The sequence below is a fragment of the Squalius cephalus genome, assembly GCF_949319135.1.
Source record: "Squalius cephalus genome assembly, chromosome: 2".
Lineage (NCBI taxonomy): Eukaryota > Metazoa > Chordata > Actinopteri > Cypriniformes > Leuciscidae > Squalius > Squalius cephalus.
Window position 1 is genome coordinate 13370543 of NC_137123.1, and position 23942 is coordinate 13394484.

The window sequence follows — 23942 nt, forward strand, 5'->3', positions numbered from 1 at the left end:
GGGGCGCCTTTCATGGCTTCCAGAACCGTGGAAAGGTCCCAAATGGGAACTGAGGCCGGTCTGGGAGGATTCAGCCTCTTAGCTCCTCTAAGGAAGCGAATGACCAGATTGTTCCTTCCTAGTGACTGGCCAAGCATTGGTTCAGCGAACGCTGCTATGGTCGCCACGTAAACTTTGAGCGTGGATGGGGCTCTGCCCTCATCCAGTAGCTCTTGTAGAAAGGAAAGAACCTCCGACACCCCACAGTCTGAGGGTGATGTGTCACGAGCTGTACACCAGCTAGAGAACACAGACCATTTTGAGGAAAAGAGCCGTCTAGTAGACGGGGCTCTAGCCTGCGTGATCGTGTTTAACACTCCCGCTGGGAGGTTAACGGGTACCTGTTGATGGCCCACACATGTAGGGACCAAAGCTCCGGGCGAGGATGCCAGATCGAGCCGTTGGCCTGCGAGAGGAGATCCCTCCTCACTGGTATCGGCCATGGGGCGGTACTCGTCAGCTGCATCAGGACTGGAAACCAGACTTGGTTCGTCCAGAATGGGGCCACGACTAGCACTGAGCATCCGTTTTCCCTGATTCGCTCTAATACCTGGGGCAGGAGCATGACAGGGGGAAACACATAGAGCGGGCAGCGGGGCCAGGCGTGGGCCAGCGCATCCCTGCTCTTGGAGAAAAACTCCGGACAGTGAGCGTTTTCTTGAGACGCAAATAGGTCTACTTTCGCTCTGCCGAATGTTTCCCATAGCAGTTTGACTGTCTGCGGGTGTAAAGACCATTCTCCTGCCAGAACATTGTTCCTGGACAGTCTGTCTGGTCCTACATTCAGGTGGCCAGGCATGTGCGCTGCTCTCAGCGAGCGCAGATTGTGTTGAGCCCAGATCAGGAGGCGTTCCGTCAGCCTGTGAAGGGTTCTGGATCTGATACCTCCTTGGCGATTTATATAAGCCACCACCGACATGTTGTCCGAACGGACCAAGACGTGGTGTCCTTTTATCTGGGGACAAAAGCGCCTCAGCGCGTTGTCGACTGCCACCATTTCCAGGCAGTTTATGTGCAGAAGCCTTTCCCGTTCTGACCACTGGCCGAAGAACGGTCTGCCCTCGAGCAGCGCTCCCCATCCCGAGGTTGAGGCGTCCGTAGACACCACCTTCACACTCAAGGAAGTCCCCAAGTTTACACCTGACCGGTACCAATCGGTCACTGTCCAAGGTTTCAGAGCTGTGATGCATTTCTGATCGACCTTGAGGCGTAAGAGGCCGGAGGTCCACGCTCGACGCGGTACACGCACTTTCAACCAGTACTGCAGCGGGCGCATGCGAAGCAGACCCAGCTGAAGCACTGAAGATGCTGAAGCCATGAGACCCAGCATCTTCTGAAACTTTTTGAGCAGGACTAAAGTGCCGTGGTGAAATTTTTTTGTCATGCGCTGAATACTCAGTCTGCACTGTGGCGACAGTTGTGCTGTCATAGACAGCGAGTCCAGTTCTGTACCCAGAAAAGATATTGTCTGACTGGGAGACAGCGAACTCTTCGCCCAATTGACTTTGAGACCTAAATTCTGGAGGTGATCGAGTAATATGGTCCTGTGTTCTATGATTGTGTATTGATATGCCTGGCCCTCGAAAGCGAATCTCAAAAACTGCCTGTGACGTGACGCTATTTGTATTTGAAAATATGCGTCCTTCAGATCTATTGACATAAACCAGTCCCCTTGGCGAATTTGTGAGAAGATTTTCCTGGTTGTGAGCATTCTGAACCGTCGTTTCAGAAGTGCTTTGTTCAGCTGTCTTAGATATAAAAATGGGTCAGAGACCCCTGTCTATTTTCGGTACCAGAAAATATCTGCTGTATATGCTCCCTTCGCTCTGAGCTTGTGATAAGGGTTCTATGGCCCCCCTTTGCTCAATAGCTTCGCTACTTCCTTTTTCACCGTAGTTTCGGTTCGCGCCGTGTACGTCGTGGGCTGCAAAATACACATCTGCAGTCGCCTTTTTAAGGGAACTGACAGAGCGAAGCATTGACGGCATAATTTTATCTACCGGCAGACCCGGGATTCGAACACGGGTCTCTCGTGCGAAAGCCTAAGATTCCGCCGCTGAGCCACGGGGGGGAACACATAAGCTTTCAGTTAGCACGAGCATATAAGAGACCGTCAACATGTTTGCTTTGGCGTTTGTTTGCAGGCGTGCATGTATTATAACAGGCTTGTTTGCTGCAATATGTGACCGATCACGGAAAGTAGGGACACAAGTCGGTTCTGGGGCATTTTGAGTTATTCACAGATTCTGAAAGTGTAGTCTCCAAGCTTTCCAACGATGTGTAACACATGGAGATCTGATAATATTTGGAGAAGTTATTGCCATTTGAAGGTAGGCACTCAAAAAAGCTCAAAGTGGAGAAAACAGCCTCTGAAGATTGTGAAGTTCTCACCTCTCTCTCCTGCTGGGAGTGACAATAGAGGCTCATTTACATCTCATTTAGATAAGCCATACCCCCTGTAAAGCTCCCCCCTGTAAAGCACAGGGGGAGCAGAAAGGTCAGGAAAATGTGCCATTAAAAAAAAAAAAAAAGTTTTTCGCAAACAGGTAATATATAAATAAATGTCTCTTAGCATCTACCGATAAAACTGTATAGGCAACTCTAGTGTACACTGAATAAAAAATAAGATAAACTCTAGAAAATGTTCAAATCAAAAACAGGATGTGCTATATATATATATAATGCATAATGCATATATATATATATATACACACACACACACACAGTATGAGTAGGCTATGAATCCAAGTATGAATCAGAATAGATTTTATTGCCATTGTCAATGAAAGGTTTCACAGACTAGGAATTTTCTTCGGTGTAGCCTACTCGTGCAACATGAAACAAACTTTTGCTAATGATAAATAATAAGCAATAAACTATGGAAATGGGCATAGGCGCGTAATTTGCGGGTGGGACGGATGGGACCTGTTCCCACCACTTTTTAAAACATCTCATGACACGAATGTACCAATTCTACAAATAAATAAAACATCTCCAGTTAACTGGCAGAGCATTCATTTCGTTCGTTTTTTAAAAAAGATACTAGCGCTGAAATGTGTATTTTTTTTTAAATCAAGTGATCAAAGTGGCGCAGATACAGTGTTTTCTCGTGTGGCTCGCGCACACACCGCATTGTCTTCACTCGATGCGCGCTTCAATCCGTTGCGTTGCGGATACTCTCTATTCGTTCTGTTGAAATAACAAAACATAATGCATACGTTTGCGTGTCCCTGCTTGATATACAACCACTGATGAAAATAATCGTTTTGATGAGAGAAAAAAACTATACGAGAAAAAAAACCTATACGAGGGCAGATTCGAACTCAGACTCTCTGACACGGCTGGCAAAAGCTCTTCCACTGGACTATTAAGATACACGTTTGTTGTATAGGCGGATCTATGTATTGGCACTGACAACATGTATTAGGCTACATATCATTAGACGACAAATTAAACCCCATGTAAGCTACAATTTAAATCGATTGCTGGACATCGTTATGTTATTGGCGTCCATGTTCATTGAATTTTGAAATCAGATACAGCCGGCCAGAGCGCTGCATAATAAGTAGCCACGCCGGCTTATTCAGTATGGAAATACACAACGACAATGACACACCCCTACTGCGTGCTAGAATCTCCGAAAAACAAGCCGATTTCAAACTCAAAATGTACGCTTTTAAATATACCAATACTGCTATCTCAAACATGGAGAGGCTTCTTCGTGATCTCAACTAACAGATTCTGCAAAAAAACGAAAATCACCAATTTTGAAAAAAAAAAACGCTTCTTTCTCATTTTGCTCGAAAGTTGTGCTGCCGACTTGTGTCCCTGGTTTCCGTGACGGGTCACATATTGATATTTCCAGTCGCCTGAAGAGGGGACTGAGAAATGTGTGAGTAATGGAGGTTAGTCCGGCCTCGGCTGGACTAAAAACACTCTTTTCTCATTTCGCTGGTGAGTGACGCGTGAATGGGGCGCAACTAGGGCGGGGTAGCTTTTCTTGTAACGTAAAGAAAAAACTAACCCCGTGACAGTTTGCGCGGCTCGAACAGAGGGAGAGAGAAAGCTAGCCCCGTGACCGTCCGCTCCTGACATCCCCTGTGAACGGCGCAGTTTGCGCGGCTCGAACAGAGGGAGAGCAGATATCATCCCCCCCAGACGCGGCTTCTTGGTCTACATCCACGACGGAAGCGGCGGCACGCGGCGGCCGCTGTCCATCAGGAAGAGACTCAGCGAAGCTGGTGAAGCAGGCGGGCGCACCGGCGAGCTTTGCGGGCTGGGGGAGGGGCGCGGTACTAGGGCTGGGTAAAAAATATCGATTTCTCGATTTTAATCGATTCTCATTTTTACGAAACAATATCGATTCTTAAATCCCAAGAATCGATTAGTCATCCTGTTTTCAGTTGATGAATGAATGGATCATTGTTGCGCGCACCCCATCCAATAAATCGCAATAATCTTTGTGATTTGTTATTATTGATATGAAACAAAGTCTCAGATTTCAAATTACGTCCATTTTCTTACGAAATTCAAAAACATAATTACCGTTTTGGCGCTCTGGCGTGAGATCGCTCCAGCGCAGCTCAGCTCATGAGAAGCAACGGAAGCAACTCTTCCGCCTTAATACCAGTGAAATAAACATGAATGAGCATCTGAAAGTGTGTTAAAAGATAGAGTACAACTTATCGAAGTCCGTATCATGTCTCATGGAATCGCTCAATCAGTGTTTCAACCGTGCAAAGACGTTAGTAAACAATGTCATGTAACGTCACATTTACGTTACCTCAGAAAAAAACATATCCAGTGACCATAAACTCTTTAGTCAGCTAGAAAAGTTAACTCTAGAGAGGAGCATTTTGTTAAATATATGCACCATATTATATATATATTCTTCAATATTTAATGCATGTTTGAATAAATCTGTAAAGTTTTTTATGACAGCCATCATTTAAAATTTTATATAATTTCATATAACTTTATAATTTCATATAACTTTTTTTATTTTAAGTGTTTGTATACAAATCAGTTAATTTTTACCTTCAATATTATAGTAGGTTAACGGAAGTTTTCCTTGAGAAAATTTGCAATGTATTGTACCTTATAGCCAAAATAATCGATATTGAATCGAATCGAATCGTAATCGAAATCGAATCGAATTGCAAGCTTGTGAATCGAAATCGAATCGAATTGTGAAATTTGTGTCAATACCCAGCCCTACGCGGTACCGCGGCGGGCAGAGGTGCAGTCTCGGAGAAGGATGCCAGGTGAGTCCTCAGAGTCACCGTAGGCATTAGCTCAGCGAGCGCGAGAGCTGCGTGATCCTCACCAGGAAAAGGGGTGTCTTGAAAAAGACGCCCGGCTCTTTTAGTGCAATGAGAGTGTGTGTCGCGGCGGCGAACACACACATACACAAAACACAGTAGCAGAGAAAAGGATATAACGCCGGAAAGCGTGAGCAGGAACGGCGACTGAAGGCGGCAAGTTGTCGACCAGCAGCTTCAGATGCAGAGGCTCGTCCCGCAGAAGGCTTTTATCAGACGGCGCGGCTTCTTCCTCTCGGGATCCAGCGATGCGTGAGCTTCGCTGAAGAGATGAAAAATCAGTGGACCAGCCTTTCGGGGCCGTATTTATAGCCCAAGCCCCCACCCGTTTCGGCGGGACATGACGTAGTGGGCGCGAAGCGCCCTCATTGGTCCTGACGTCATGAGGGGCCTCTCTCGATAGGCTGGTGCAGTTGCCGCAGAGCAGCCAATGGGCGCGCGAGCCGTCTCGCCCATGTCTGCATGCTGCTGCAACGCGTTTTACAGTATTTCAAAATTAAGGATAATTTTTTGGCTTCAGTATCTCGTGGAAAAGAGTTTTTCCCCTAGCATAAAGCTATTTACGCAGTACGAGAGAACCTCTCGTAAGAGAACCGAGGTTACGGTAGTAACCGAGTACGTTTATCAAGATGTGCAGTCACATGAACACTTAATCAATAGACAAAAATATCACCAATTTAGTCAAAGCATTTACACTGGATAAAATCAGTGAATCAAGACACTACATAATCTTTATAATCAACAAGTATCCAAAATCATCTGATCACACTTCCACTGTCTTCTGTTACTGTGTTTGGCAAAAAATAAAACAGCAAAAGCAAAACTAATATTACAACACCAATTCAAACTGACTAACAAAAGCAAACACTAATCACAAAACTGGTGACATCAAAAAAAAAAAATATATATATAGTCAACCTATAATTCTCAATAATAACTTCTGTAGACAGAAATAAAGACAGTCTGGTTAGTAATAAGTGAAGCTGGTAATGCTGTTTGTGGAGTTGTTTAATCCTCCTCTGCTTATGGAGCTAGAATTGTGTCTTTATTACATGCGAGAAAATAAATGATCTGAGAGAGGAAAAAAAAAAGTTTGAGAGAAAAAGTTATCACACTGATAGCAAAAAAAGCATTTCATGAGAGAAAAAATATTTGGGAGAAAGAGTTTTCATACCAATAGCAAAAAAATTATAATATTTGAGACTAAAAAAGTTTTGAAAGTATTTTCTCAAAGAAATTTGAATTTTTTAAAATTATTTCTGAGAAAAAAAAAAATCTCTCTCAAAATACTCTCAAATATATATATTTTTGATATCAGTGTGAAAACATTTTCCCTAAAAAAAAAAAGTGTTTCTCTCAAAACGCTTTTCTTTGCTCTCGATGCAATTTCTTGCTCTCGTGTCAGGATTTTGCTTTCGCTGTGAAAATTGTGTCATGGGCGGGGCCACGTTCCTATTGGCCAGTCGGGTGAACATCTATGGGATTAATATCCTGCCATGATTCAAAACTGAAAATAAAGTTCTGAAAGGTTGAAACTAAGTGTTTACGATGTTGCGCAAACAATTTTTCAGAGTTTCAAATTTGTCAGTGTTCTCCCACTGTATTAGTTTGTTTTCCAGGTTTGAAACCTTGTGATCTGAAAACTGGTGTGCGAATGTGTGAAAAAAAGTTTTGAAACTCTGAAAACAGAGTTTTGCAGGCTTGCAAAGTGGTAAAAAAAAAAAATCTATGCAAACATACTCGCAAAAAAAGCCAAACTAGAGTCAAACTGCCAACTAAAGGAAACACTGGTCACCACAATGGTGACCAAACATTTTCAATAAATCATCAACATCTAAACCTCTGTTAATTCTCAATAAAACTTCTGTAGACTTCTGACAGAAATAAAGTCTGGTTAGTAATAAGTAGCTTAAAGCTGGTAATGCTGTTTGTGGAGTTGTTTAATCCTCCTCTGCTGAGATCTTCACAGATTCAATTTTGTCTTTTGTCTTCAGTTGATTTCATCTAAGGCTGCGTCTGAAGTCAGTTGTAGTTCTTGTGTTTCTCTTTTTCTCTGTTCTTATTGAATCTCTTTCATTCAGTGATTCTGCTTGTTGACAGCAGGTGTTCATCATTAATGCCCATTCATCACTTAATTAATCACTTAATTATCTCATTAACTTTAACTCTGATTCAGAGTTATTTTAACTCTCTGTAGAGAGGGACCATATGTACTCTGAGGAGAGTTAAATTAACTCTGGGGATTGTCTTCTCATCTCCAGGCCAGCATGTGCAACACCTTTCAGCCCCTTTGCCCACTCTGACTCCCATAATCCACGCACCTCTCACTACTACCAACTTTCCCACTGCATTTTAGCAATCTCAGGCTTTAAAAAAACAACACTTCATCCTACAACAGTTGGAAACTAAAGATCCGTCTAATTTTTTCCTTTTCTGTGAAAACTTCATGAAAGAGTTGTGTTCAATCTACTTTTCTCTCACAGAATGACCTACTTGACACAACAAGTCTGGCTTCAAATGTGGACACTCCACGAAGGTTTTGCTTTTCAGTCTGTGGCTGAAACAACTCCAAATCATCTGTCCCTACTGGACCGGTTTTCCTCCTTTGACACTGTAAACCACCAGGTACACCTGTTCGGACTGGGGCATCTCAGATAAAGTTCTTCGGTGGCTTCAGGTTTACATCACAGGCAGGTCTTTCAAGGTATCATAGAGAACAGAGGTGTCAGAGTCACATCAGCCATTTACACAACCTCACTGGGCACAATCATAAAGGCACATGCCTTCCTCTGCCGCTGCTATGCAGATGATACACAGCTCTATCTGTCATTTCAACCTGATGCTCCAACTGTCTCAGGACGTATCTCTGCTTGCCTTTCAGACATATCGCCTAGTATGAAGGAGCTTCATCTCCAGCTTAAACTTGCTAATATGGAGCTCCTTGTAATTCCTGCACTCCCATCAGAAGACCACAACAACACTGTGCAATTGGGGTCTACAACACTAACACCAACCAGGACAGCAAGAAACTTGGGTGTTAGTGTTCAGTGACCAACTGAGCTTTTCTTGTAGGTTTGTGCTTCACAACATCAGGAAGATCGAACTAAAAGAAATCTAAAAGAAAAGAAAAACCTGTTCTGGTGTCGGTTCCTCCTGCAGTGTGTGACTCAAACATCAGACCTGCATCACTGAAAACCCCCATACTGTCCTTTCCACTTCCTGCCGTACAGCCGGTGTCATGCTTCTCTATGAAGTCCCAGATCTAAAGGTGCAAAAAAGACACCAGTTACATGCGGTTTAAATCAGAGGTGATTGTGCCATGACGTCTGAAGAAGGTCCTTCACCTGAGTCTGAGTGAGTCTGTTCTTGTTAAGGACATGCACAGCCTTGTCAACCACCACCAGCCCAACTCTAGCTCCAGGATCTCCAGTTATCTGCAGCCTGACCTCATCTCCTGTGCCATAGGTATTCATCTTCTTGCCCTTCACCTGAAGCTTGAGCTGTTAAAATGAGAGACACTGAATCAGATCTAGTTGATTAGCATTTGATTGACATCAACTATTTCTTGTGATGGTTGACCCACCGTTCCCATGCACGTGTCCTTCACATCGACCCAGACTGAATCAGACACCACCTCAGACGAGCCCACATGATAATAAGCCACAAAGCGGAAGGACGGCACCATGTCTCTGGTTACAGTCAGAGACAGAGTCACTAGAGGTTGTCCTCTCCTCTTGAACCTGTCTGCTTGAACAATCTGACCTTTACTTAAGATCTGAAAATTACACAGACAAGTTAAAAAGACTTAAAGTCCCCCTGTGGTGAAAATCCAGCTTTTAATGTTGTTTATTTGTCTATGAGGTGTTTTTGATATCGTCGCTGTCGAGAGGAATCCTCGCATCTCCAAAACCATTATTTTTCAGGAAATTTAAAAAAAGGCATATTTTTTGAGTTATTAAACATTGTATCGTTAAAGTTGGTATTATACGTTATATTGCTATCATATACTGTTGTATACCAACATTAACAAAACATTTCCCCAAAATCATGTTTAATCAGAGATACGAGATTTATGACTTGGGAGCAGGGAGATACGAGGTTGCGCTGTCATTGATAAGAACGATATGGACACAGACGTCGCTGCTGCCAGCAGTGTTCATCAAAGTCTGAGGTCGCGTTGAGCCTTTTGACAAGAGATAAGGCTTTAAGAGCTATTCAAATCTAATGATTGTGGTTACATACATCTTCCTAAACTCCATTTTAAAGGTTTAAGAGCTATAAGTGATGCAAAACAAAAAATGAGCTGACTAGGCTGTCTAATAGGCAGAAATTAGCCTAATCTGCACGCAAACTTCGTGGCTCACGGGCTTCTTTCTGCACCGAAGCATTACAGCTATCGATTTTTAACAAAACAAGCCTACTCAAATGTATATAACCTAACTATTTTCACTCGTTATTGTCTAAAAAACAGACAGAGTTATCCAAAGATCGACTTAATTGACGCCAGTAACTTAGACAGCCCTTTTTTCTCCCCTAAATAAAAACCTGCTACTTGGGGTATTTCACATGCACAGTGCCAACTTCGAGTCAGTAAAAAAATAAAAATAATTTAATGGTGATATACAAAACATTTAATTCAATTCAAGTAAAGTTATTATATTAGATGTTAAAACTTAAAACCACTTTTGGTCAGAGTAAAATGAGTGAATTATGATGCTGATAATTATTTCAACTGATTACACTGTTGCAAAGATCACACACTCACATAAATAGGCCGCTGTACGTGAGCTGTATCGTTCAGTTTCGTTCCACCAAGTGGGGCACTAATTTTTCTTTTGCTCAATATGTTCAACGTTAATAAAAGGTATCCAAGCAAAAAGTTATCCACGCATTTTCCTGCAGTTAATGATAAAAGTGTATTTATTGGCGCACTATATTGATTGCGTATTGAGACGTCTAAAACGGTTGAGCTCGATTTTCAACCAATCAGCATCGAGAATGTAAGTAGGTCACAGCCGAAATCAAGCCAATATCACTACGCACATGTAAACAGAGGAGGACGTAAGCAGCGCATCTTCATCTGATAGCGGCGATCAAGCTCGATTAACACCCGTAAAGTGTATTCTTCATGTCGGAAAAGATGGTGGGAAAGGTCCGCAGCCCTTTACTGAAGTCCGATGGGAAAAAATCAAGCAATGTGCGTACACTCTAAAAAGAGATGTGTTAAAAATGACACATGTTGTGTCAGTTTTAACACATGTAGTGAGTGTGCTCAGGGACAACACATGTTGTGTCAAATTTAACACAATAAATGTGTAAGTCATTTTAACACACTAATTGTGTCATTTTAAAAAATAAAGCGAAAGCGGCAGATGCAAAAATATGAACCGTTTAATCAATAGTCGAGTACAGAATGCATGTGCACACAAAGTACAACACAATGTTTCAAGCTCAATGACTGGACAGACTCACTGTACTGGACATTATTCAGTTATTCACACTTAAACCCCTAATTGATAATGCTGCTTTTGACAAAAGTTCATGAAGAGACAACAGTTAACCGAGTTTGCACTTTGAATTTAATTAAAATGTAACAACTGACAAAATATTGTATATTAATAACTTGTATTTTCACTGGCCTGTTTGTCTGAGAACATAGCAAACACTGCACACCATTCACAGTGATGGTGAGTGTCGGCGCTCAAAATGATGAGTTGAAAACAACACAACCTGTAAAAAGAGATGTTAAAAATGACACATGTTGTGTAGATTTTAACACATGTAGTGTGTGTGCTCAGGGACAACACATGTTGTGTCAAATTTAACACACAACCTGTGTCGATTCTTAACACATCTCTGTGTTTATAAGGACTACACATTTTGTGTTACCTTTAACACAACTAATGTGTTATTCCTCTTACACAGAAGTGTGTTGAAACCTTTTACACACTAATGTGTTATAGTTACACAACTTGTGTCAGATATGTGTCACATCATGTGACTGTAGTCGGTGTGTATTTGCCAGAGTCACTTCCTGTGTTTTTACAACTGAGTGTTTGGATGAACACTGAAACGTATTGTTAACTTGTGTTTCTGGAGTCCAGTGACGTTTAATAAAGAGTTTGTTTGAACATTTGGATGGTTTAGACATCATGAATCTACATAGACAAGCTCTTATTGAGAATTAACTGAGGTTTAGATGTTGATGTTTCACTGAATGTTTTATTTGAAGTCACCAGAATCGTGATTAATGGCTCCTTTATTTGAGCTCTTGACCCTTTACTCTTCTTTTAGTTTTTCTCTGGCTGCTTTAACTGTATTTAATAAAATACATTTGTTATGGCGAGTGAAAAGATGATCAGATTTTTCTTGATGATGTCATAATCAACAAGTGCTGATCTGATCAAGTTTATGAGTAAAAGGATGGTGCTCATTTAATTTATTTATGTGCTGTTAGTTATAACAATCTTGTGACACTACATCATGCTATCCAGCAGTGCAGAATAAAAAAAAATGTTTTCTGAAAATATTAATCTGCGGCAGAAACTAGTCAAACACAGACATCAAGAATCAGCGCATGAATCTCAACAATGGTGACAAACAAAAAGCTTCATGCCGCAATGCATGCTGGGAGTCATGGATGAGATTTGCACTATGGTGGCACCCAGCATGCATTGCGGCATGAAGCTTTTTGTTTGTCACCATTGTTGAGATTCATGTGCTGATTCTTGATGTCTGTTTGATACCTTAGACTGAAAGATTCTGTACGAACTGTGTGTTTAAAAATTAATTTTAAGCTAAGTGCATTATGCTAATCTTTTATGTGTTACACTCATCTTTCAAATATTAAACTCTTTCTGAGCTCCATTTGAATAATCTTACGTGTTCATGATGATAATATTGTCATCTGAGCATATTTTTCTCATGATTATTTCTGCTTTTTCAAATGCGCAGATTAAATACACATTTACAGCAATCAGAGAAACTAATGTTAAAGAGTCAAGGGTCAAGAGCCCAAATAAAGCTGACACTAATCACGATTCTGGTGACTTTAAATGAAACATTCAATGAATCTTCAACACCAAAACCTGTTAATTCTCAATAAGAGCTTCTGTAGAGTCTGACAGAAATAAAGTTAATCTGGTTATTAATAACAAGTGAAAGCAGCATTTGAAAAAGACATTGAAAAAGAGGCATGATGTGATTGGCTGAAAAAAAAAAACCACCCGTTAATCTTTAAGTTTTCATGAATTAAGATTTAATTTATTTATTTGAATATATTGCTTTATTTATTTTAGAGCATTTTATGGGATGCCATATAAAATATACCTATAATTTTTTTCATAAAAACAAACTCTCCTCCACCCAGTGCTATTCTATCCAGAGTTACATTTTAACACACATTGTGTGTTAAAAATCTACACAACATGTGTCAAAATACCATCAACACATGCTGTGTGTTGTTTTTTAACACATTTCTTTTTAGAGTGTTTCCAGAGTTACATTTTAACACACATTGTGTGTTAAAAATCTACACAACATGTGTCAAATTCCATCAACACATCTTGTGTGTTGTTTTTTAACACATCTCTTTTTAGAGTGTAGGAATGGCTCAAAACGTCGGACACTACGGAGCTAACGTTAGCTATTGCTAATAAACATGTTGCCCTCCTGGACAAACTGGTCTCTGATGTCCCAACAACTACGGGTTTCACCCGGCCTGATATCGGCGTTTTATAGACAAAAAAAAACGCTTGACTTGTGTGTATGTGCGTGATGGGTAGGTTAAGGGGTCGGGTTAGTGTGTGGGTGGGTGTGTGTGTGTGTGAGAGAGAGAGAGAGATGGGTAGGTTTAGGGGTCAGGTTAGTGTGTGTGTGTGAGAGAGAGAGAGAAAGAGAGAGAGAGAGATGGATAGGTTTAGGAGTCAGGTTAGTGTGTGAGTGTGTGTGAGGAGAGAGAGATAGGCCGCTGTCAGTAGCCTAAAAGAGGCCTAGAAATAGGGTTTCGTTCCACATATTTAATATCAGAAATATATAGAGATTCCTTAGGAAAAAGTTCTCCACACACAATCTTGCAGTTTTTGAGAGAAATTATGCTAAAGGTGCCCATTTTGAAAAAAAGGGAAAACATAGGGAATTTTGCACTTTCAAACCTGTTATCATATAAACCCAAAAATGCCGAATTACCACTTGAAGTACAAAATAAAATTTTGAAATTTTAAAACAGTTTGAAATGTGTGATATACCTGAAGTTGCTATCTAGGGACAGTAAACATTATAAGATTATCAAGAAAACTTCTACTGTAACATTAACATCCCAATTACTTCTCATTATGTTGTTCCAATTCAAAGGTAATATTTGAGGTAAAATCTGAATAACAAATAGAATTAAGCCAAAATATAATAACAGAACTCCCAACTCTCACGCATTCACCGTGAGACTCATGCAATTTACACTTTTCACACGCTCTCACACCACACATCCATTCTCAGGAAAGCCATTTATTGACCATAATATAGGCACGTTAGTTGGCTAGAAAAAGAGCTATAGAGAGTATTTTGCTAAATATGTGTACTATATTACATATTTATTATATTTGTACTTATATCATTAAATAAAGTTGTTATTATAATAAAAAACACATATTTAATTTGAGTTATTTTTAACCTTAAATAATACTACCAGCTGATAGGGCTGTCTGTGTGTCGCCTATTTTTCTTGAGAAAAATGAACGCCTATCTTGTGTACCTAATATTTATCCAAATGAGTCAACATTAAATCAAATCACAAGAATTGAATTGAAATCGTGAAATTTCTTTAAGAAATTTGTAAAAAAAAAAAAAAAAAAAACTTAGCTTACCAGAAATTGTACCATATAAACATTGTAACATGTTGTCAAAATTCAGTTTAGTTACTAAAATGTTTTGACAATCACAATACACTTATTGTGATGCAAGTTTTTTTTTGCAAACCCCCCCCCCCAAATCTCACTCCAAGTTAAACTCAAAAGTATACAAAGAAAAACACTTAAAAATAACACATTTAATGGTGAATTGTTAATTTGCATTCACGAGCAGTAACTGCACTACATGTACATATTCACAGGAATGATTATTGTAAACAAGATTTAATTTTGATTTATTTATTTACCTACCCATCTCTCTCACACACACACACACTAACCCAACCCCTAAACCTACCCATCTCTCTCTCTCACACACACACACACACACACACACACACACACACACTAACCTGACCCCTAAACCTACCCATCTCTCTCTCTCTCTCTCACACACACACACCCACCCACACACTAACCCGACCCCTTAACCTACCCATCACGCACATACACACAAGTCAAGCGTTTTTTTTTTGTCTATAAAACGCCGATATCAGGCCGGGTGAAACCCGTAGTTGTTGGGACATCAGAGACCAGTTTGTCCAGGAGGGCAACATGTTTATTAGCAATAGCTAACGTTAGCTCCGTAGTGTCCGACGTTTTGAGCCATTCCTACGCACATTGCTTGATTTTTTCCCATCGGACTTCAGTAAAGGGCTGCGGACCTTTCCCACCATCTTTTCCGACATGAAGAATACACTTTACGGGTATTAATCGAGCTTGATCGCCGCTATCAGATGAAGATGCGCTGCTTACGTCCTCCTCTGTTTACATGTGCGTAGTGATATTGGCTTGATTTCGGCTGTGACCTACTTACATTCTCGATGCTGATTGGTTGAAAATCGAGCTCAACCGTTTTAGACGTCTCAATACGCAATCAATATAGTGCGCCAATAAATACACTTTTCTCATTAACTGCAGGAAAATGCGTGGAGAACTTTTTGCTTGGATACCTTTTATTAACGTTGAACATATTGAGCAAAAGAAAAAGTAGTGCCCCACTTGGTGGAACGAAACCCTATTTCTAGGCCTCTTTTAGGCTACTGACAGCGGCCTAAAAAGCCAAGAGTCAAACTGTCCAACTAAATGAAACACTGATCGCCATAAACACTGAAACCAAATATTTTCAATAAAACATAGACATCTAAACCTCTGTTAATTGTCAAAAAGACCTTCTGCTGAGATCTTGAGATATGTATTGTCTTTTATTTGCAGTTGAGTTCAGGCTGTGTGGCTTTAAGTCAGTTGTAATTGTTGCGTTTCATTTTCTGAGAGTGCAAATATGATGTTGAACCAACATAACATGGTAACAATGACTCAACGCCGAGTCAAAAATGTACACATTAACATTGATTTAACATTATTTTGATGGTGGCTGTCTATCTGGGACCCTAATCAAACACACCTGAAGCAGCTAATCAATGTCTTCAGGATTACTAGAAAGCTACAGACAGGAGAGTTTATCAGGGTTGGAGCTAAACTCTGCAGGACAGTGGCCCTCCAGGACCGAGTTTGCCCATCCCTGCTGTAGAGTTACATTCAAGCATGAAGAATTTTTTTTTTCACAGGAAAAAACTTTTAAATATGTTATTTTGGTGATCAAAGGTGAGTTTTAAGAGATATAATTATTGACTACAGGGGGAATTTAAAGGAGAACTCCGGTCAATTTTAACATTGAGCTCATTTTTTTGTACATTTGGAGTGCTGTCAATACAGAGAACAACGACAAAAAACGGTGTTGCCTACACCGAGTTATTCTATTTTTAAAATTTGCACCCTGTTGACTTCAATAGGGCAAGTAGTAAGCCTGCTTTTTAGCCTCTTAACATCCTTTAAGTGTCATTACAAGTGCACAGAAAATGTGAGTGATTCCTTCCGAGTGAACACGGGTGGATCTGACTGCAGTAGATGTTAGAGATATTAATAAAAACGAAGTTAATTCAGCCAGCGCTCATACCTTTGTTTACATCCTGTTTTCGGTGGAACGCCATAGTAATCGATTGTCGAGTTCACGCGCGTGATCATTGGTAACTAAACCTATGCGCGTGAACTCGACAATCGATTACTATGGCCTTCCACCGAAAACAGGATGTAAACAAAGGTATGAGCGCTGGCTGAATTAACTTCGTTTTTATTAATATCTCTAACATCTACTGCAGTCAGATCCACCCGTGTTCACTCGGAAGGAATCACTCACATTTTCTGTGCACTTGTAATGACACTTAAAGGATGTTAAGAGGCTAAAAAGCAGGCTTACTACTTGCCCTATTGAAGTCAACAGGGTGCAAATTTTAAAAATAGAATAACTCGGTGTAGGCAACACCGATTTTTGTCGTTGTTCTCTGTATTGACAGCACTCCAAATGTACAAAAAAATGAGCTCAATGTTAAAATTGACCGGAGTTCTCCTTTAAGCACTTTGTATGGTTTCAAACACAAGCTATGGTAGAAATCAAATATTAACATAATAAATTATTACATTTGTGCTGCAAGCCAAATATGAAATAACTATAATATTTACCATGTATGTGTAATCTTGATCTTTGACTTGTCCAGTATACAGATTGACTTTCATTTGATCACCGATCTGAAGCTCTGCAGCATCAATGCCGATGTGCAGGTAGTTGATGGAGCCGACTATGGGAATGTAAGCAAGAGCCGTCATCGTCTTCACTGCCTGCTGTTCATCTCTTAATTGTGGATCTTTGGTTTTTGCCTGAAAAAAATAAATGTATTGTTCTCTGATGTGCTTTGTAGAATATGCTCCATTGCTTCTTCAACATTTGTTTACTGACATATGTTAAATTATGTTAATTTTCCACTAGTTCACCAGTTAATCTGACTGAACATTAGTTGAGTTTGCAGGTCTTACAGTGATCTGCAGTTCAGAAAATCCTCCTGGAGTGTTGACGGTAACCTTTGCAATGCCATTGGCTCTTGTTTGACCTTTGACCCCTCCAGGATTGACCTCCACTTCCACATTTTCAGCAGGAGTCTGGTCAGGATTTGTTACGTAAACCTGTTATAGAACCCAGAGCAAAAGTTAATGAAATTATTCCATAGTTTCTACAACCATTAAGGTTATTAACTTTATAGTTAACACATTTTACTGTAAATTAGAGGCTGATTTCCGTGATGAGATTTAATTAGCAGTACAAGCGTTGATGTTGAGTGTCATAAATTTGAGAAATGCTCAACTTTATGCAAATGACAGATAAAAAATTACACAGCAGCCAATTGCTAAAAAGTTCAGGTGAGATCTGTCATGAGTGATTCTAGATTTAGTGCATGAATCACATTGCTTACATAATATTACAATATGTAATTCAGATGTCAAATGCAGTCTGAATAATTTCATTGTATAGTATTGGATGTTTTTATATTAACACACTACAGACACACCCCAAAGTGAAGGAACTAGCATTCTTGCTGCAGTGGACATGTACTATAATGGCCATTGACACAGAATGAGTTTTTGCACTCCACTTTGCTGGTTTTTAATTCTTTGTCTATGTAAACATGCTCCAGATGGATGACTGTTGCACCACATCTCACTGGATGAATTCCACGTTTTCAGAAAACACCTCTCAAGACTCTGCCTTCTTTTCTATTCATTACCCACATAGCAACATTGTGACGGTCGAGATCCAGCCCACATCTGGCCCACATGCTGCGTGGAATGACGGCCCTTGGGTGGCTTTAATGGTAGCAGCCAAAAAAAGACAAAAGATATAATAAGAGTTAAGAGCCCAACTAATGGAAACACTAATCACTGTTATGGTGACTTCAAATGAAACACATTAGAGTTAAACCTCTGTTAATTCTCAATAAAACTTCTGTAGACGTCTGACAGAAATAAAGTCAGTCTGGTTAGTAATAAGTGAAGCTGGTAATGCTGTTTGTGGAGTTGTTTAATCCTCCTCTGCTGAGATCTTCACAGATTTAATGTCTTCTTTTCTCTTCAGTTGATTTCATCTAAGGCTGTGGCTGAAGTCAGTTGTAGTTCTTGTGTTTCTGCTCGTCTCTTTTTCTGTTCTCTTCTTTCCTTCAGTGATTCTGCTTGTTAATAGGCTTATTAAGGCTGAGATGACTCCATATTTAATATACACAGATTTTGTCCAGTTCTGGTTTATTTCTTTGCTCTTGGCTGACATGTGGCATTGCTATGGCCTGCTTGTGGCCCAGATCTGGCAAACAGGAGCGGTCCGCCCAAGTGCCATCATTCCACACTGCATGTGGGCCAGATCATCTTTCCACGGGTGCCAGATGTGGGCCGGATCTCAGCCGTCAAAATGTTGCTATGTGGGATAGCACTGCTCTGTTGACAAATTGTACAGGTGGTGAAGCTAAACAGCACATCATTTAAAGCTAATTTCCAATTATTAATATCACAGTATTTAATAGTATTTATTTATTTATTTATTTTGGTACTGATGTGTGAATTTTATCTTAACAGTCTCTTAATCTTAAATGGTATCTTAAAAGCCATTGCTTGATGAACAGCAGATAGGGTGTATTTTGTCAAGTTGAATGTGTAAAATCAGCTATAGTTTTATACAGAGATATCGAAGGGCATCCCAGGTTTGAAGAATTGTGGTGTTCTTTTGAAGTGGATGGTGTACGGTGACGTCACAATCTGAATGCCTCTCCTTTCTGCTTCCACCATTTCACTGCCTGAAACACACACACACACACACACACACACACACACACACACACACACACACACACACACACACACACACACACACACACACACACAGGATTAGCCTCTCATATACAATCACACACAGGCATGTAAACATACAGATGTACAGTATCTGTTGAGTCTTACCACTTTCTGTTAAAAGACTGACTGAAACATAGATTGATCGTCCAACCAGCTGCTTAATGTCTGGAAAGGTCTTAGTGATCATCTCCCTGGTCAGTTCTGCTGAACCTTCTCCTTCCGTTATCTATTCATATGATGAATACAACAACCATCTTCAAGATGCAGTAAAATTTTAATTTAACTTCTAGGTGAGAAGAAATGAGATTTATCCCAACTAGATGTTTAATGTCTCCCACCTGAACTCTTTGAAGAGAAGAAGGAATACTTGTTTTCTTCTCACCGTCCATCACACCAAACATCACAAACGCATGTCCTTCCACCTTCTGTCCAAACAGGTACCTGTAAAAGCACAGACAATTTCTGCTGTAAAATCTGAACGTGACGACGACTGTGCTTGATCCAGATCCACTTTCATGACATAGAAAAAAAGCAGCTTGAACATTTTCTGTTCCACTGAGGAAGGAAAGGAGACATTTTGCCATTTACCTTTGATCTGACCAAAAAAAATGACTTAGCTGGTGTAACCCAATTATGTCAGATTGATTCAGTCATAAAACCAGTTAATTTAAATGTTACCGCGTTATTCACATTTTAGGATAAGTTCTGGTTGCTCATTGTGCATTATTTAGTAGTATCAAGCATTGCATTAGATTTTGCAGGTAGCTTGTCAAGCTTGCACCAGTTGATGCTCAGCTGATCCATGTTTCCTATAGGAATACGACGCCTGTCACAGAATTCCTATTAAGCTGCTTTTCAGTTATCCTTCACAGTAAAATCCCCAGTGTTAAATTAACACTCTCAGTGTTTATATGAGTCCACACTCAGAGTGTTATAAGTAACACTGAAGCAGTGTTAAAGTTAATGAGATAATTAAGTGATTAATTGAGTGATGATTGATCATTATTGAAGACACCTGATGTTAACAAGCAGAATCACTGAAGCAGAAAATTAATTTTAAACCATTTTACCATTTACCATAACAATTTTACCATTATGGTGATCGGTGTTTAGTTTAGTTGGACTCTTGACCCTTACTTTTTTAACTTTAGATTGTGTTTGTCTGCTGTAATTTAGTTACAACAGCCATATGAACAAAGAGAAAAGGTGATCTGATGGTGCTGGTTGTGTCACAAACTGCTCGGGAGACCAGAAAGTTTAGATCCAAATGCAGCTTTAATCAGAAGGGGACAATCCAGACACGAAAGCAAATGAACAGGCAACAGGTCAAAGTCCAGGGGCCCGTTCTTCGTACGTTGCTTATTACATCCGAGATCAAATGACACATCCAAGATGATATCATCGTGCTAATCATGATCCGGCTAATTGGGTTCTTCGAACTCACCTGTTGTTTATGATTAGTATCGCTGGATTGAGTTATCTGAGATAACTGCGCGTTCATGCGCTGGCTTAAAAGGGGATATGTATCGATCGTAGAAACATTGATCAGCAACGCTGCTATTGGCTGTTCAGCGTGGCCAAAGAGCGCGCACAGTTTTTCTCCTCAACAGAGCAAGATAGTCGAAGTTTATTCGGAATTTTAATGTTTAATCAAAACGCCAGGGAACACATCAAAGTCTGCAAAAGCCAGGAGAGAGGGCTGGCAAAAAGTAGCAGACAATTTAAATCTGTTAGAAGTGGCCATGTTAGATGTTTTTATCACTTATTAGCCTTTTTTGTATTTTAATAATTGCATAATTAGGCTACTTTGTTCATTGTAATGTCAGAGTCACCACACTAGAACATGGGAACAAATAAAAGTGAAGTACAAAAATATTCTACATAGCCTAATGGTAATTTTTAGTTATATTATAGTCTCTTCTCTTCTATAAAAGGCACTGTTAAATAAATGGTTGTCTGTTTATAAAAGCAACCAAGAAAAAGGCTGAAAAAAAGAAAAGATCTTAGTAGCCTACACTGTAAAATAATTGTACAAATATTGCTGCATTAAATGAAGGTCGCATTAAAAGTAATGATGAATTGCTTTGACTTGTGAAAGTGAAAACTGATAAACTTATATTAATGTAAAAATATTTTGCCATGAGTTATTGATCACATTTTCCCGAGTGTAGTTCATTGTAATGACATTGTGTTTTCCTCTTTTGTGCACTTTTACATAATACACCAACACTTGTATCTGTTCCCAAGAAAGTGGTGGCTGAAATATGTGTAGTAAGTGGACATTCTCTAACTTTCCAAAGGAAAGAAAGTATAAGACTTTGTAATGTCCATTTGTTTCCATTGCACTGGACAGTGAATAAACCCTCTCAGATAACTGTCATATGGAGGAACTAGCCTACCTGCAAGTGCATAAATAACTTTACTTCATTTATACTTGTATGCTTTATGGCTGCAATATAAGTTGCAGGATTCCACATGTACAGAAAGGCCTACAGAAGAGTCTGCACAGACAGAGGAGACATAGGCCTACAGGTGGGCAGTGTATAGCCAACTTTTCCTTTTTATTTGTTGCATGAGGCATGTGTCTAATATCTTGTTGCAGGCACTTGACCACTGGCTTTTCTTTACAAAGAACAATTGAAATAAAACTCAAGGAACTAAGCATATTTGTCTTTTATTAAACATTTAATGATTTTTTTTTTTTTTTTTTTTTTTGGCAATGTTGTGTAATATGGCACATGTAGCAATGTCACAGGCCCTGTCAGGTGTGCAAACCTCAGACTTTTCAGACACTGAAATCTTCCCTTTAGTTAGCCAAAGTTCATTTCACTGTGTGCCCTTGTCCTGGCTAGAGCTGCATTGTAACTGGTTTGGGTCAGGGAATGGGGTCATAAAACACCTGTCTGCAGGAACATGTCATAATCACCTATGAAAAATGCAGTTCTGTTAGGATCAATAAGTGTATGTAATACAGTGAGCTTGATATTTAATTGTGGAACTTTCCTTACCACTTTCAAATAATGTGCAGGAATGTGAATCTCTGAAAATTCTTAAGTCATGCACAGATCCTGACCTTTTTGCTTTCACATTTGTGATTATGGAAGATTTGTCAACTGCCTTTTTTTTTATTTGATATAATATTATTAATCTGGAATATTAAGAATCCCAATTGTAACTGGGCTGCACATTTACATTGTGAACCCCCTTTCTGTTCACATAATCCCCCTTTCTGTTCACATAATCCCCTTCATTGAGGCCTTGATGGCAGCCTATAGTCTATGGTACCAATCACGTTAGTGAAGCCTGAGTGACATACTGTAATCAGCATGGTCATGATTGTATGATCTTCATAAAAAATGATGATAGCCTAAAAAAAAATTTGCTTTAAAAAAAACTGCTTTACAACATTGGGTCTAAAGTGGCTTGGAAATGCCAAAAAAAAAAAAAAAAAAAACTGTTTTTTAAACCTAAAAGCGCCAGGTAAACTCCAAATGACACGACAGACAGCCCTTTCCATCAACTTCTCCGCATCTCCAATAGTGTAAAGGAAAGAGCCACTCGCAAATAATCTTAGGGCAATGCAAACAGTTTGTGCTGTATTTAAAGCCAGACTCCGACAAGTCGAAAATAAATGTGCGTTTCCAACAATTTAATAATGTAAACGACAATCTCACGAGTCACGAGAAAGAAAAAAAAACATCTCAGAAAGTGCACTATCGCGCTGCGCTGGACTTCCCGCATCAGCTCCGCTTATGAAGCCGGGATCTAATCCTGTTTACATGAAATAAGCCTGCTCCCGAGCAGGTTTGAGCTTGCGCATGTGTTGCTATGACAGCAAGTCCAGGATGAGCTTCGAAGAACCAAACGATCCAAGATCATGCCAAATCGTCAACAATCAAATCCAGCTAACTGAGTTAGCGACGTACGAAGAACGAGCCCCAGGTAGGCAGTCCAAACAAACAAACACACAAGGCTGGGGCAGTTTCCAACAATAACAAAGGCGAAGCTTGATGACGCTATGAAGGAGGTGACGATGGGAGATGTCGTTTTTAATGCGTTTTTCACCATCTAGCGATGTATCTAAATGGAATTAATGAATCATGATCCTGGATGAGGTAATTTATTCGTTTTTGTATTACCTGTATGTCTGATCGTATTATTTTATGTCATCATAATTAACCTGTTAAGCTGCAACCCCACTTTTGAAAAATCCCCAGAAATGACATACCCAAACTGAAACAGATACAGTTCATGAACCCTTTGTACTAAAAGCACAAGTATGATCTCATTTGAAAGCTGACACCTGGCAGTTTATTGTAAATGTAGAATTAATTATTGTCATAATGAATAAAATAGTTATAAATAGCTTCAAAGTTTTGTAAAGTTATTAGAAATTTATTTTTATGAAACATCTTCATGAAAATAAAATTGAAGTTGGCACTGTAGCAATCTAGAAATGCACTGCAGCTAAAGCCACATGTCTGACCATATTATATTTAAAATATGAAGATGATAAGTCTAAAACTCTGTATTTAGTTAAATGTTTTTCAAGATAGAAGCACCTAGAGCTAGCTAGCATGTTAGCTTAGCACACCATCAATACATGACAATTTATGGGATTAAAACCATGTTTGTGCTCCAAACGTACTTTATAACGCAAATAAAATGTTTTAAATAATCTTCTGTGATCTAATTTGGCATCAGATAAAAAAATCTGACAGAAAATATACTATTTGATAGTATTCTGCACAATGATTAGTCTATATAGATTAGCATTACATTATAAATATAATCTATTATTATGGAAATACCTGGCATGGCTTGAAAAACACAGGTAACTCATATATCATTGCAATCATGTTTATTGTCTTCAAAACATCTTAATCTGCATGTTACAGCGATCTCTTGTTAGCTTTGTGTGTATCAGTGACGTCCTGGAATGTCACATGAT

The 23942-nt window shown here is 39.5% G+C and overlaps 1 protein-coding gene across 2 annotated transcripts in view; it reads right to left on the minus strand.

Annotated features, from left to right (window-relative positions):
- The window catches only part of LOC307152096 (complement C3-like), a 138145-nt gene that overhangs the window by 90033 nt on the left and 24170 nt on the right, over positions 1-23942 (minus strand). For both annotated transcript variants that reach the window (XM_079860482.1, XM_079860481.1), the window contains exons 8-15: positions 19330-19432; positions 19097-19217; positions 18821-18936; positions 17135-17281; positions 16784-16978; positions 8944-9135; positions 8705-8860; positions 8493-8622 (exon numbers count right to left, since the gene is read on the minus strand). In XM_079860482.1, coding sequence (XP_079716608.1) covers positions 8493-8622; positions 8705-8860; positions 8944-9135; positions 16784-16978; positions 17135-17281; positions 18821-18936; positions 19097-19217; positions 19330-19432 — 1160 coding nt within the window. The remainder of the gene's footprint in view (positions 1-8492; positions 8623-8704; positions 8861-8943; positions 9136-16783; positions 16979-17134; positions 17282-18820; positions 18937-19096; positions 19218-19329; positions 19433-23942) is intronic.